The sequence below is a fragment of the Melopsittacus undulatus genome, chromosome 1 (assembly GCF_012275295.1).
Source record: "Melopsittacus undulatus isolate bMelUnd1 chromosome 1, bMelUnd1.mat.Z, whole genome shotgun sequence".
Classification (NCBI taxonomy): Eukaryota; Metazoa; Chordata; class Aves; order Psittaciformes; family Psittaculidae; genus Melopsittacus; species Melopsittacus undulatus.
This window is the reverse complement of record NC_047527.1, coordinates 6,255,471-6,269,479: the sequence shown is the minus strand read 5'-3', so window position 1 is coordinate 6,269,479 and position 14,009 is coordinate 6,255,471. Positions and strand designations below refer to the sequence as shown.

General features: G+C 38.0%; 1 protein-coding gene across 1 annotated transcript in view; it reads right to left on the bottom strand.

Moving 5' to 3' along the window:
• Positions 1-2,222: 2,222 nt before the first annotated feature.
• The window catches only part of FAM135B (family with sequence similarity 135 member B), a 131,298-nt gene continuing 119,511 nt past the window's right edge, over positions 2,223-14,009 (bottom strand). Inside the window, exons 13-19 of the mRNA XM_005145497.4 lie at positions 13,186-13,352; positions 11,595-11,686; positions 9,404-9,501; positions 8,952-9,103; positions 7,516-7,626; positions 4,936-5,049; positions 2,223-3,602 (exon numbers count right to left, since the gene is read on the bottom strand). Coding sequence (XP_005145554.2) covers positions 3,397-3,602; positions 4,936-5,049; positions 7,516-7,626; positions 8,952-9,103; positions 9,404-9,501; positions 11,595-11,686; positions 13,186-13,352 — 940 coding nt within the window. The 3' untranslated portion in view covers positions 2,223-3,396. The remainder of the gene's footprint in view (positions 3,603-4,935; positions 5,050-7,515; positions 7,627-8,951; positions 9,104-9,403; positions 9,502-11,594; positions 11,687-13,185; positions 13,353-14,009) is intronic.

Below are 14,009 nucleotides of genomic sequence, written 5' to 3'. Positions count from 1 at the left end.
CTGCCTTATTTTCTGTGAATGTGCTCCCATAGATATATCATGCCAAGAGGAGCTTGTGCAGTTTGAAGGGAAATCCTTGTAGCAACACTGCTAGAGTACTTAAACGTATTTTAAAATGCTTTATGTGAAAGGTCAGTATATTAAAATCCCAAAAGTTGAGACAGAAACAAAGATGTTAACTATGCAGTTATTTTGCTATTTGTTGTGAAAGTAATTCTTGACAAATACTTTTCCATATACAAATAAAAAATTCTGAAAATAAGTCCATGTTGATTGCTACAATTTGATGAAATCCAACCACTTTGATGTTATTTATATTGTAATGAAGATTTCTTTGCAACATAATCTACACAATTAGAGTGGAATTACAGTATTGAGAGTCGTTATCCAGGCAACATCCCATTAAAAAGAATAAGAGAAGAAAGAGAGGGGGAAGCTATTCTGAGAACCTTAGAATGAATGCTCAGCTAGGCTGTTACTGCCAATATTTTCCACAATGTTCTGCCAGCATAAGGAAGATAAAATATGTGTCTTGTCATTTCACAGGAGTGACACCTCCCAGATATTTCTGAGGCTCTGCCATACCCCACAAGGAGAAAGTTGTGTGGACCTAATCCAACTCCATGTACAATCCAACTCCAATTCTGAACTCAGACTCTGAGCTATGGAAGAATATTATACATAAAGAAACATAGAAACCTTTAGATGCATTTATCCATTGGTCAGAGTGCTGGTGTCACAATAGAATGTGAAAGTGAACATACCAAAAGGCCTGCCAACTTCTGCAGCAACATAAAAGAGACCTTTTCATATTCTCCTTCTCTCACAATTGTGTAAACAGAAGGCTTGGAATGCTGTTTAACAGACAAGGCAAGGCAAGAAACCACCAATCTGAACAGCTACATGGGTATGTTGTCAGGCTCAGTGTACTCAAGATTTAAAAAGTTGGAGTGACACAAGTAAGACACTTTGTATAGACCACATAGGCAAATACATGCACGTACATTAGACATCTATATAGGTGTAAACTAACTTTTCTCTTAAATTTTGTCAAATTTTCTGTTAGCAAACTCCTGAATACTTTCTGAAAGAGGAGCAGGCTCTCATACAGCACCCTGAAGCTTGCTGATGGAGGTTGAATTCTTTCTTTTTTTTCACATACTCCTTAGAAAACTATGTCTGTGACTCAAAACCATTGCACTGTACAACACCTTAACTGACATGTTCCATTACATTTAAAATTCTGTAAACAATTTATCAAGGAAGAAGAAAGTTGTGATATATAAGTGGTATATAAACACTAATATGTTGTGGCTGAAAAGTGATAAAGGCTTCTCAAGTGAGAAGTGGGATCCAGAAGTTCTTGATTCTTGACAGGTTTGTTAACCGGGTAAATCTGGCATTTAGCTTTAAAGTGTCAACGTATAAAAGGGAAAAAAGGATAAAATACTATCTACTATTTAATCCAAATACTGAGGTAATATTTAATGTTTTAAAAAGTTGTCAATATTTAAATACACCAGGTAATTGTCTCTATATATTTTCTGCCTCTCAAAGGGACAGATGTCTTTTAGGTGCAGTATAACTTCCTGTAAGGGTGATCTTAATCTCACCCTTTTGGACACTTTCTTTCCCCTTCTTGTATTACAGGATCGCAGAATCACAGAATCCCAAGGGTTGGAAGGGACCTCGAAAGATCATCTAGTCCAACCCCCCCACAAGAGCAGGGTAACCTACAGTTAAAAACATGTATAATATCAAACCAACCTTGTTCTTTAGCAAGCTTTACCAGTCTGCTAGCACCTCTTTTCTTGAACTAATTTATGTAAGTTTTCCACTTTTCTTCTTTTGAAAAAGAAAAAAAAAGGTTTACCTTTTGCATGTACTAATATTTCCCTGTGGTTGTGAGTTTTTTCATTTTTCAAATCTCTTTATTCAGAAATCTCCACTATCTTCATCTTAATTTACTGATAAGAGCCCTGACAATCACCTTTGTCATTTTTTAATAGTTCTTGTCAAAAGATATAGAGGGATGTTTGCTTGTAGTTTTAAACAAATTATCAAAAAATTGCTTTCCTTCCAAACATAAATAATTGTGATGAATAATTAATTTTTTCTTTTTTTTTTTGGAAAAACTTCTGTGACATTGAATATCTATCAAAATGTTATGAAAAGGCATAGAAAGTTATTGAAATAGCTCACTTTGATAAGATTTTAATTAAAAAATTAATGAAAAATTGGAAAAAAAACTAAAAATGTGAAAAATGGGTTCTTTTCCAAGCTCTTAAAGACAAATTTAGATATCTTTGTATGAATAGATGCTTCAACCAGCTGTAACCATATAATAATCAGGACTGTATACAGCACTGCAAATGGGCATTAATAAAACATTAATACAGTATTGCAGAGGAGCCTAAGAAGAGATCCTTATATCTTTTACCCTTTCCACATTCCTTAGCACTTTATTACCACAGCCTACATTCCTCTGATTGTTTATTTTAAAGGTATTACTGGCTACATTTTGAGTTTCATATCAGAGTTTTGAATCTTAAAAACATTAAAATTTCTTGGGGTAAATATACTTACATACAAATGGAAAAGTAAAATTTGTACCTCTAAGATTATAACGAGCACAGTAATGATCCTCTATAAATGTAAATGGAAGAAATGTTAACAGATGCCACTGATTCTTTACATGTAATTCAGTAAACTCTTGTTTTGGCAGCTTCTAACTGGAACAAAATTCTTCCCAACTTAAAGCTGGGGGTTTTAAAGTCAGATACCAAGATTTCTTCATTCTGTGTTAAATATCTCACTTCTTTGCATTATTTGAATGTACACATCTTGAAAATTATTAGCAGAAATGGAATCATCCAAATACTTTCTTTCAACAAAGGGAAACACTGAAACTTTCATAAATGTTTTTCAGACTTCTCAGTTCATCACAAAGGAGGTTTTAACCTGAGTTCATATATGCTCGCTTCGTCTTCTGGTAATTACCCCAAAATTGCTACAAGTGTATAGCTTTGTTAACATGTAAATAAGCATTAAAACAAGGACAGCCAATTTCCTGGGTTAATATTCAGAAGAAATGGGAAACACATTGATCCAATCAGTTTTAGAGAATTAACCTTCTTATTCTGATCCTGTACTTCAGAAGTAGCTCACGTCATGTGGACAAAGGACATACAAACTGGAGTATTTGCTTCTTCCAAAAGCACCAATATTTGGAAGCTTGAATGCCTTAAAGCCATAGCACTTTATTCTCTGAAACAGAAATGGAAATGGAGAGTTTGAAAGTCCCACCTGATCTCATTTCTAACACTGCACTGTTGGCTAAGGGATTCTCCTCCACTCAGTGAAAAGGTTTGCCTCCGTTACCCAGTACTTCAGGCACTATTTGAAGTAGTTGAGTCCTGCCACAAGGAAAAACTTCTCCAGGAAAAGTTCAGAGTCCAGCACAGCAATGTGGGCAGCCCGGCCTATCAATGTATTGGCGGTATTTGGCAGAGCATGGAACACATTGTGTCTGATCAAAGTGCAGTCCTTCGCACCAATCAAAGGCTGGAGCAGGTTGTTAATCATTTCTGCATAAACAGGACCTGCAAAAGAGTTTAGATGTCACATCTACATGCAAAAGCTGCCATATCCCCTTTTTCCTCCCAATATTGTTTGATTACAGTCACAATGAGAAGGAAAATGGAAGCAAGGCCAAAGTGCAAGAAGTAAAAGTCCACTTCAGAGATTTGCCAAGTGTCAGACATTAAGCTAATGGAGGCCATCTGAAGAGTCTGCTGAAGTTGCTAGCATGAAGAGTGGGACACTCCTCAGCATTTAGGTACCTTTCCTCAGTGGTAGAAGGGAATACTATTGGTTCCTTCAGGAAAGAGTGTTGGAGTCATGCTGCCTGTGAATTCAGATGCAAAAGGCCCTGGCAGGACATTAGGGTTTCTCTGGGAATCTAATGCAGGGTGAACATCACACAGATAGTTAAGGAGTTTACAGGGCAGAAACAATGGCTCAGGAAACTTGTACTCATAAATGGTCTACACTGAATGTAGATCTAGCTAGGTCAAACATCTCCCTGAGAAACTATCACTGAAAGAGAGAGAGAATTATCTTTTAATACATATTTGAGGTAGGATAGAAAAAGCTGCAATTTAGGTAAGATATGTGAAGGCTATGTTATAATAAACTATGTTATAATAAACTATGTTTATTATTAGGCCTGGATGTGTCTTGCTGCTTCCAAAGAGTACCCCCATTTCTAGGTAGTTGCACGTGTGAAATAGGTATGAAATTACACTGAGTGTGATTTCTGGAAGTGATATCAAACTGAAGCCGTGAAATCTTTTATAAATGAGGGAGACTGCTAATACCAAAGGCAATACCTGGGACAATACACAGCCTGAGTTCACAAGAGGGTTAGGCCTCTGATGGCAGAAGTCCTGATGCATTTTACAGGTATTACAGAGCAAAATGATTTAAAATCTGTCCCTTAATTTGCCTCACCATCATCCAAACACTATTGAAAACAAAGAGAAAACCCCCTGACTTTGGATGTGCTGAGAGTGATTTCATTATGTGGAACAAAGCTGAGGCAATACTAGTAAATCAGTAGACTACAGAAAAGCATTGTCAAGAGGTAGTTCTATTATCATCACTTTAAAAAATTAAGTAAGAGGGAAGGGGAAGAAGCAGGAAGAAACCTTCGATTACAACCTGAATGAAATTTGTTTTCATCAAAAAGCTTCTTAAAAAGCTTCTTTTATTGATATCGGTAATTTCCTGTGGGAAGAGAACACTTTCTTCCTTATCAAATCAACATTTGAGTTTTCATCATGCTGATGAACAACCCTTCTCATGCAATAACTTCAGTTACACAGAAACAATTCCTCAAGAGTTTTTTAAATAGAAAAAGGATCTTAAACATACCTGCATGTCTGTCCTTAAGTGCATTTTTGCACATTTCTATTCTTGCTGAATGAAAGGGTACATATCTGTCTTGGGGTGAGGCCACTAGCACGACATTTTTAAAATACTGAAGACCTGTGTCAAATGCATTAAACACATTTATCATAAAGATGTACAGCAATAAAAATGCATACAGTGTCAGCAAGGCAACTTCATGTTCAAACATCTTTGAAACTCTACAGTGCAAAATAGATGAAAATTAAAACATGCAACACAAGATTAAAAATATTCATAATAGCTTAATCCCATTTCTGCTGCTTCTGCAAATTGTTTGTGACTTATAAACACCAATACAGGTTAATTATATGAAATTAAAAACCTTAAGAACCGTCTCTATTCTACATAAGTGTTTGATTAAAACCTTAATCCTGCAAGTACTTATGGCTCTGAACACTGGAAACACATCTACAGCCCACTGTGATCAATGAAGGGTTTTGGATAAATAAATGTCCACAAGAATGGGGATGAAATCCGAAACCAACACAATAAAATAGTACAACTTTCAAACAAAATGGAGAGAGGGAGAAGTAACAACGTCACTATGATGTCATGCTATTATACCATTGTTGAGAGAGCCTTGGGATCCAGCCCCTGCATTCAACAGCACATTGATAAACACACACTACTGGCACATGGATTGGAAACCAGAAATCCTCCCTGTTCTCTGAGGGCAATGGGGCAAATGATGGATCATGGAAACAGACTCCCTGTTTGCCCTGTGTGTGGTCACTTGACCCTTCACCACCCACATTCAACAGCAAAGTAGGAAAATTGACACAGATGATCTAGTCTACTGGCCCAGAGAGTATCCTGAACACAAAAAGCTGTGGGTTTGATCTTCATCTTTTCCTCTCTCTTATGGGGAAGGGTTTCAGAACCAAGCCCTTTGATTTCTAGATTTTTTGAGGAGAGTTGACCATCACCACCACAAAGGAGTCCCAAAGAGTCGTGATGGCTCCCTTTACTAAGCCTGGCTGAAGCTGTTTATCATTTTCTTGTGCAATCATACCAACTGAGTTTGTGACTCCAGACTGAGGTAAAAGTCAGGAAATAAGACAATGAGTGTTACCATAGCTAAAATCTAACGTGAAGAGGTTCAATAGGTATTAACGTTGATTTATTTCAAGACAACCACAAGGAACAATTAAAAAGGTTGAAAAGCACCAGGGACTTCTAGTTTAAGAAACTCAGAAATTGGTGGAGACTTAAAGAGTTATCCAGGAAAGTTGGCACAATGCTGCTACTGATATTTCTCCCTCTTTAGGGAGAAACTTTCAACTGAGCTACTTAATTAATTCTGGGAGCAGGGTGCTAGATTAGGGACACCTCTATTTGGACTCAGCATGTAAGGTCATATGTTCCCATCTGGACCTTCCAACTTCATATTTTTTTTGCCTAAACATCTACATGGAGAATTCAGACTTTACAGACAACCTTTTTCACATTCAAATTTCTGCTTCTGAAGGAACACCTTCTTTCATAGCCTGTTAGATCTCCAGTCTACCAAGCTAACAAACAATAAATTCATTTAACTCACAACACATGCTTGGGGGTTCTTTGCTTGGGAATTGTGTAGACCTAATTTTATTTGAACTTGACAGTAGTAAAGCAGATGTCAACTGTGCTCAACAGAAATCAGAGCCAAGAAAAGAAAGGGAAAATTAAGTTAAGGAAATTTAGATAATGTCAAGATACAGCAGCTACCCATCATTTTTTTTGTCATGTAGTGTGTTCATAAAAATATGAAACAGCTCTATGTTTGTCCAGCTAAGAATTACCAAGTCATATTCATCTTAAGATAGTCTTTGTTTCCTATTAGCAATGTACCAAAGTATGAAAAAAAATTAAGTATCGAATATTGACCTCGTGATTACCTACTTAGTACCAGTTTGCTGACACCCCATATTAAAAATAACTCATAAAAGAAAACATTTATTTGAACAGAAGGATCATGCTTGCTTTCTTTTCTTTAGAAAAGCCTGTTTTATTTCATTTATTCATGGCAGACCAAGGAAATGGTAAAAATATCTCTATTAAGACAACATTTTTCCAGTGTGAGGCTATTCATCTCTGTCTGTAGTACAAAAGTGTCACAATAGACATGAATAAAATTTGCTTTTCATCTCACAGAGTCATATTTCCTAGAGACAAGCAATGTTCAACTTACAAAAATAATAAAAAAGGAAAAAATGGTTCTCATCTGGTAACATAAATTAAGCAATAGTGGCCTGTCAAGAATAATATTTCTCACGTGCAGAATATAAAGTCAGGTGCATGTTTGCTACAGCATAGAGGTCTTATTTGGTGCTAACAGTCTGGCAAATATACCAACGGATAACTGGCATGGAAAAAAAAGCACAAATAAAGTAGATAATAGATGCTAGATTTTAGAGCAGCCCTTCTCAAAAGCACGAGTGCTTACAGAAAAATCATTAATAAAATGCAGATTTATTTTACTCCCTGGAGGACATGGCAATCCAGCAAAATCCTTTGGAATAAATAGCCTTTGGTATTCACAGAGCCTCACCAAACCGTACTCACCCGTTTTTTGGCTGAGCTGATAGAGGAAACACTTGCGCAGATCCGCATTGTCCCTGAAGGTCAGTTGCAAAAGCGACCCTGACTTTTTCAATTTCTGCATGAGCCAAAGACCTGGAATGAAAATCATTCCATATTTTTATCCTGTTTGTTAATTATCCACCAAGGGGATTAAAGACATGTGCCTACAGTAAGGGTATCATGGTAATTCTATTTAAGTCTGGCTTCCTCTTGTATTTCTAATCAACAGGAGAAAAGTCTAAGGGCCTCTCTGAATACAGGTAATGGTTTTAAACTGTAAAAATGTAGATTTAAACTAGATATAAGGAAGAATTTTTTTACTATAAGGGCGGTGAAATGCTGGAAGAGGTTGTCCAGAGAGGTGGTAGATGCTTGTCCTGGTTTCAGCTGGGATGGAGTTAATTTTCTACCTAGCAGCTGGTGCAGTGATGTGTTTTGGCTTTAGACTGGTAGTAATGCTGATAACACAACAATGTTTTAGTAATGCTTACCCCAATCAAGGACTTTTTCAGTCTCATGCTCTGCCAGTGACAAGGGGCATGGAAAGCCAGGAGGAAGCAGAGACCAGACACCTGACCCAAACTAGCCAAAAGGGTATTCCATATCACAGCACATCATGCCCAGAATAGAAACTGGGGGAAGCTAGCTGGAAGCCACTGACTGCTTCTTGGGAACTGTCTGGACATCAGGTTGGCAGGTGGTGAGAAATTTTATTGCACATCACTTGGGTTTCTTGGGTTTTATTCCTCTCTCTCTTCTTCTTGTTGTTATTATTATTATTTTTTATTATTGTAATTATATTTTTGTTTCATTAGTAAACTAGTAAACTGTTCTTATCTATCTCAGCCTGTGAGTTTTACCATTTTCCAGTTCTCCTCGCCATCCCACCTTAGGGGAGAGTGAACCAGCGGCTGTGTGGTTAAACGATGACAATGCCCCATCTTCTAGTTGAAGATGTCCCTGTTGATTGCAGGTTGAACTACATGACTTTTATACGTCCTTTCCACCCCAAACTATCCTATGATTCTGTGATTATACACATTGTGGTAGCATAGACATTCAGGAAGGCTGAAGGGATATTCCATTCCCATAGCACTGTCAGTGCCTTCTTCAGCCTTGGAGATGCCTCTGCTTATTGGCAGTGTACAGGGAAGTGGAAGAATATAGTGGAAGCAAGGTCATCTCTCTGCTGTACACCCTTGGGTTTTCCAGGGAGCACTGTGCTGGACCTAGTAGTAGATACTGAAAACTCTTCTCATTGCATTTTTTCTGTGTGGGTTTGAAGTCTTCAGTAAATATTTCCCACAACTTCAGTGTACAGGTTCTGTTGTTACTGTTTATCGCTACCTCCATGTGTTGCTCTTTCATGCACACTGCCATGGCCTGCAGCCCATCATAGCTTTCCCATCAACTCTTACCTGTACTAACCAAAGTACTGTTGTTGTAAAGGGTTCCCAGATGCGGCCCAGAAAGGGACAGGAAGGTGTGTAACTTGTTGAGGTAATAGCGAAACCTGGGGCGAGTTAGTACAGATCGAATGATGACGTTACCAAGGGAATGTCCAATGAAACTGTTGGGAAAGACAGTATTACATTAACACAAAACCCACCCATATTTTATTTATATAAAACATAAGGATGGCATAAATTGCTCTTGAGGGGACTCTTATCAGGCCTTGCAATAACATCCTTTTGGTATCACTTCACCTTTTTTTCAGCCTAGTAGATATTCTTTCATATATAGCAATATAAAAATTCATCCCACTGATTTAATAGCTTTTGACACAGGGCACTTTTGGAAAGGCTAATTTCACTGAATGTTGCTCATGTAACTCAAACTTTTACAGACTATTAACTGTCAGAACACTTACCTTATTCGGGATATGGAGAGGTTGTACAACTGGATGTGCTGAATAATTTCATCCAATAATCGGTCAGTCATGGTATCGAAATCAGCAAAAGTATCAGTCTGGTGAAAAACACAATAAGAGAGTGGATTAAAATACATTGCACTTATTGCAGACTGATGTTGTTTTCAAAGTATAATGGACGCAGAAGCATAATAACCAGCCCAAACATTCTTTACATGAGCTCAAGGTCTCCAGGTCCTCTAAAATTTTAAGTTCCTCTTTGAGAGAAATTGCTGAGTGATTCAAAAGTCACAAATATGTTCTTAAAGCAGCCTGACTTGACAATGGGGAGAATGCTCAGCCACTGAATATACCAAATTCTGCGCATCGTAGTAAAGCTTTTGGCATTTAGAGTTTAATGGATTATTATGCTAGTATAGTTTACAACAATATATACTGACATGCGAGTTATGCTGATGCTAAGGATGCAATCAAGATTATTTGGCCATCTTAATGAAATGCTGTGTGTTAGTTCTTCAGCAGTTATCAGTAAGAGAATGAGTGTTTGAGAGGAACAATTTCTTGCTTGCAACAGTACTTCATTTCTAATGCAATAAAACAAATAATTCATTGTCCAGTCTATAAGACTGCAGACAGATCTTATTCAGAACTGTGTCATGTGGCAATTCAACAGGACTCTAAATCAAATTCATAACTAATGAGATGCCACAAAAACAATCATCAAATGTTGGAACAGCTATTCAGAGCAAAGATACCAGTAATTAATGTCTTTGTGGCACAACTCATCTTGTTAATTGCAGCTTTTGCAAAGGAAAACATGAGCATATTCACTTTGCAATACAGCCTTAAAATAAATGTTCTCATAAACCACAAACAGTCCACTAACCTTCTGCGCATTTGTTTTGCCTGCATTGATAATTAATCATTTCCTCTTAGGCTCATTAACCCAAATCTTTCAAGCTGTTTAAAAGTGGAAGAATATCAGCCTGAACATTAATCATAAACAGAGCACATCAAGTGACATATTTCACCTGCTTATATTTCCATCATTTAGTATCGTCTCAGCCTGATTGAGCTTGTCAAATGTATCACAAATGAGGGACTGAAAAAAGTGATTTGCACTCTCCTTTGTAAGGCAAGCTTCAGCTGAAGGATTGATTTCATGGGTAACTTTGAGTGTGGTTCTCAAAGAAGGGAAAAAAATGCGAGAGGATGCTTTGCAGCACCCAAATAGAATCACACAGGTTCTATTTCCGGTGTCATGGGAACTTCCTCACCTTCGCAGACTAAAAGTTCCCATAATGGGCCCTGGAAAATGTTAAATAGAGATTTTGTAAGATGTTGCATTCTCTGAAAACATGAAAAGGAGCTTTGATGCAAGTCTGAAGTAGTCTCCTCGTTATTTTCATCTTTCCCTGTGCAGGTCTGCTGTTGACAGATCTGCCCTGGGAAGCAGCAAGTTGACAGGCTATCACCAACTAGCCACTTCATAATATAAAAGCTGTTGAGAAAAGAAGGTTTGGAAGTTTTGAATCAAGTTTCTCAGCTGCTCATAAATCAGAATAATTTCTGACTGGGCACTGGAAAACCTTATCTTGTGCATAAAGTTAGGCCTCTGTGTCATAAATATAGGTTCATTGCAGAGCAAAGCACAGATTCATTTCTGTTTCTCTGCCTAGGCTAGCAATGAATATTTCTGGAAGACGTTTCTTTATCCTCCAAGGAAATAAATCTTGCAAAGGTTTCAACCTGAGAAACAATGGCTGATGCAGCCAAGCAAGCTGAGAACACCTGCTGGATAATCCACATCCTCTGGAGAATTTAACATCACTTATCTTCCTGCTTTCTGTCGGTGCTGTGTTGTCTGGCATCCAACAAGCAGAATCACCAGTTTGCAAAGTTTGCAAACTGAGAGGATAAATGAATTTTCTTCTTCTAAGGTCTAGTCCTATAAGTGCTAACGTCATTGCCTTTGACTTTAATGCTAGGAATATTGTCTGATGGATTTGAACACCCCATCACGTTAGACAGGACCAGGACCAGGCTTTTGCACTAAGTACTAAATAGAATTCCCTGAATTCTCCAGTGCTTTTGTTTCATTCAGCTGGTGAAAAGGCTTTGCTGAAGGTCCTATTTCAGCAGTGTCAGTGGCTTGTAGCAGGTATAAAGATGGAAATTAGCTCTGCAATACCTGATTTCTTTCTGACATTAGGAAATCCAGTTTTCCACCAGGGAGTCCCAGTTCTATAAAAGTCTTTACCAGCCGCAGATCTGCACTGTTACCTAAAAATAAATGGTGCTTTATAAGACGTAATTCAACAGAAAAATAACTAATATAGAGTCAATTTAACACATTCATTTTCCTATATAACCTGACACCAGGGAGCTCTTGCTAAGTGCTGCTAAAACACCTCAATACATGATAAGATCATGCATTGTAGCAGCTGGAGAGCAAGAATACCCACAGCCTGCACAGGTGGGGCTAGACCTCACCTCCCTGCTACTGGGGACTGCATAAATCATAGAATCATAGAATGATTTGGGATGGAAAGGACCTTAAGATCATCTAATTTCAACCCCCCTGCTATGGGCAGGGATGTCTCACCTTAGAACACGTCTCCTAAGGTTCCGTCTAACCTGGCCTTGAACACTTCCAGGGATGGAGCATTTACCACTTCTTTGGGCAACCTGTTCTAGTGCCTCACCACCCTCACAGTAAAGAACTTCTTCCTTATGGCTAACCTGAACTTACCCTGTTTAAGTTTAAACTCATTGCTCCTTGTCCTATCACTACAGTCTGTGATGAATGTTGAGCAAATAGTGGGGAAGAAAGGGAGAACATCAGGCCCAGAATAAAATGACTCTGTCCTCTATTTGCTGAACAGCAGAGGTAAGACAATGTGCTGAGGTCTGCCTTTCCACCTTCACAGCTCGTGTGGCTTCCAGGGGACACTTCAGCCCTACCAGGGGCCTTGGCACACGTGCTTGGGTATGGAGCTGTACTTTCAGAGGCAGAGCAGCCTGTCCCTCAGTATTCGCAATTGAAATCAATGATAAAATACTGTAAGGCTCCTAATATTTTGGGAGGTGCCCCATTTCATACTAGGAAATTCCGAAGTCTTCTGAAATGTTTTATTGGAAAAGGGGTACCTCCACCTTGTGAGAAGGATGTTACTGTCACAGAGATATCGAATGGCAAATTGTCCTTGCTCAAGTCAGCCAATGTTTGTTTCCCACTTTCCCGAGAATGCCTGACATTTTTCACCCCTCCTTCTCTGTAGTTTCAAGGTTAGTATCTACACTTTTCCCATTGATACCAGTAATTTGTCAAGAGAAGATTCATATAACATATCTGTTTTCTGCTTAGAAAGCATAGATATAAAAAATTCCAGGTCATGCTTCCTCTGCAGTGAATAATGATTTTTATTCTCTCACTTTGGAAAGCTGGCCACTATTTACCCTGTAACAGTGTTAAAATAGCATTTTTATCCGGTGACATACTGCAAAACAAGCAACTGTGGAAAGAAAAGAGTTACTGTAATGCACTTTTCCTGTGAACTGATGTGCTTTGGTGAGGAATTCTGCTTAAATAGCAACAAAAAAAGTTTCAGCACCCATTCCTCAGAGTAAATATTTTATATTCCCCTAGATCCTTTATTACAATAGACTGAATGACACAATAAGGACTAAATACTTAGCTAGGATACATAATTTCCTTAGACTCTCCATTCTTTCACGCTTGCTGAACATTTGTCCTTTGCACCAGCTCCTCTTGGCCTTACCATCCAATCCATGGACACACACAACCAGATGAATTCCATCTTCCAAATTTTCTTCTTCTTCCTCTGGTGGGAAATATGGGATATCAGAAGCTAGTACAGATACGTCACTGTACAGAAATCCTTCAATCTTCATCTCTTTTTTAAACTTTTCTTTGGCCTGATAGAAACTGGAGAATACATTAATTAATCACAGCAGAACTGGGTGTTTAACAACAAACCTTCCAATTAGAAACAAGGAGGCTGCTATTAGAAAGAAGTTATGTTTTCAGCCTTCAAGTAGAAACCTGGATACTATTTCTTATCTATTCTGATTGAGAGAAATCAGCATGCAGTGAAAAAAAATCTATTTCTGAATGATTGGGCTACATGCATATTGGGAATAGCTAAAGCAGATTAACACCTCACACCTTCCAGAGGAATGAGGGATTTGCAACAGATAATTTACTGGTGGCCCATAACGCTGAGACTAAGATATAGAATTAGCATCTTAACAATATCATCAGTCTTATAGATGTTGAAATGCAGTATGCATGATTTTGCTAACATCAGATGCATTTATAAGCAGGTAGAAGGTGTTCTTCCCATTCTGCAGGCTGTGCAGTTAAAGGATGCACCTTGTATGGCATATATTTTGGTTTGGTTTTGGGTTCTTTTGAAACATTTTGTAGCTAAGAAGAAGAGCAGTTCAAGTGCTGAGAGAATGAAACTACCTCCTTTCCCCACTAAAAGCCTGAAATTCAACACATTAATTCACCCTAAAGCATTCTGTTGGCTGAAGGTGCCAACCTCTTCAGTGGCATTTTGACTTAGCAAAACTTATCCAG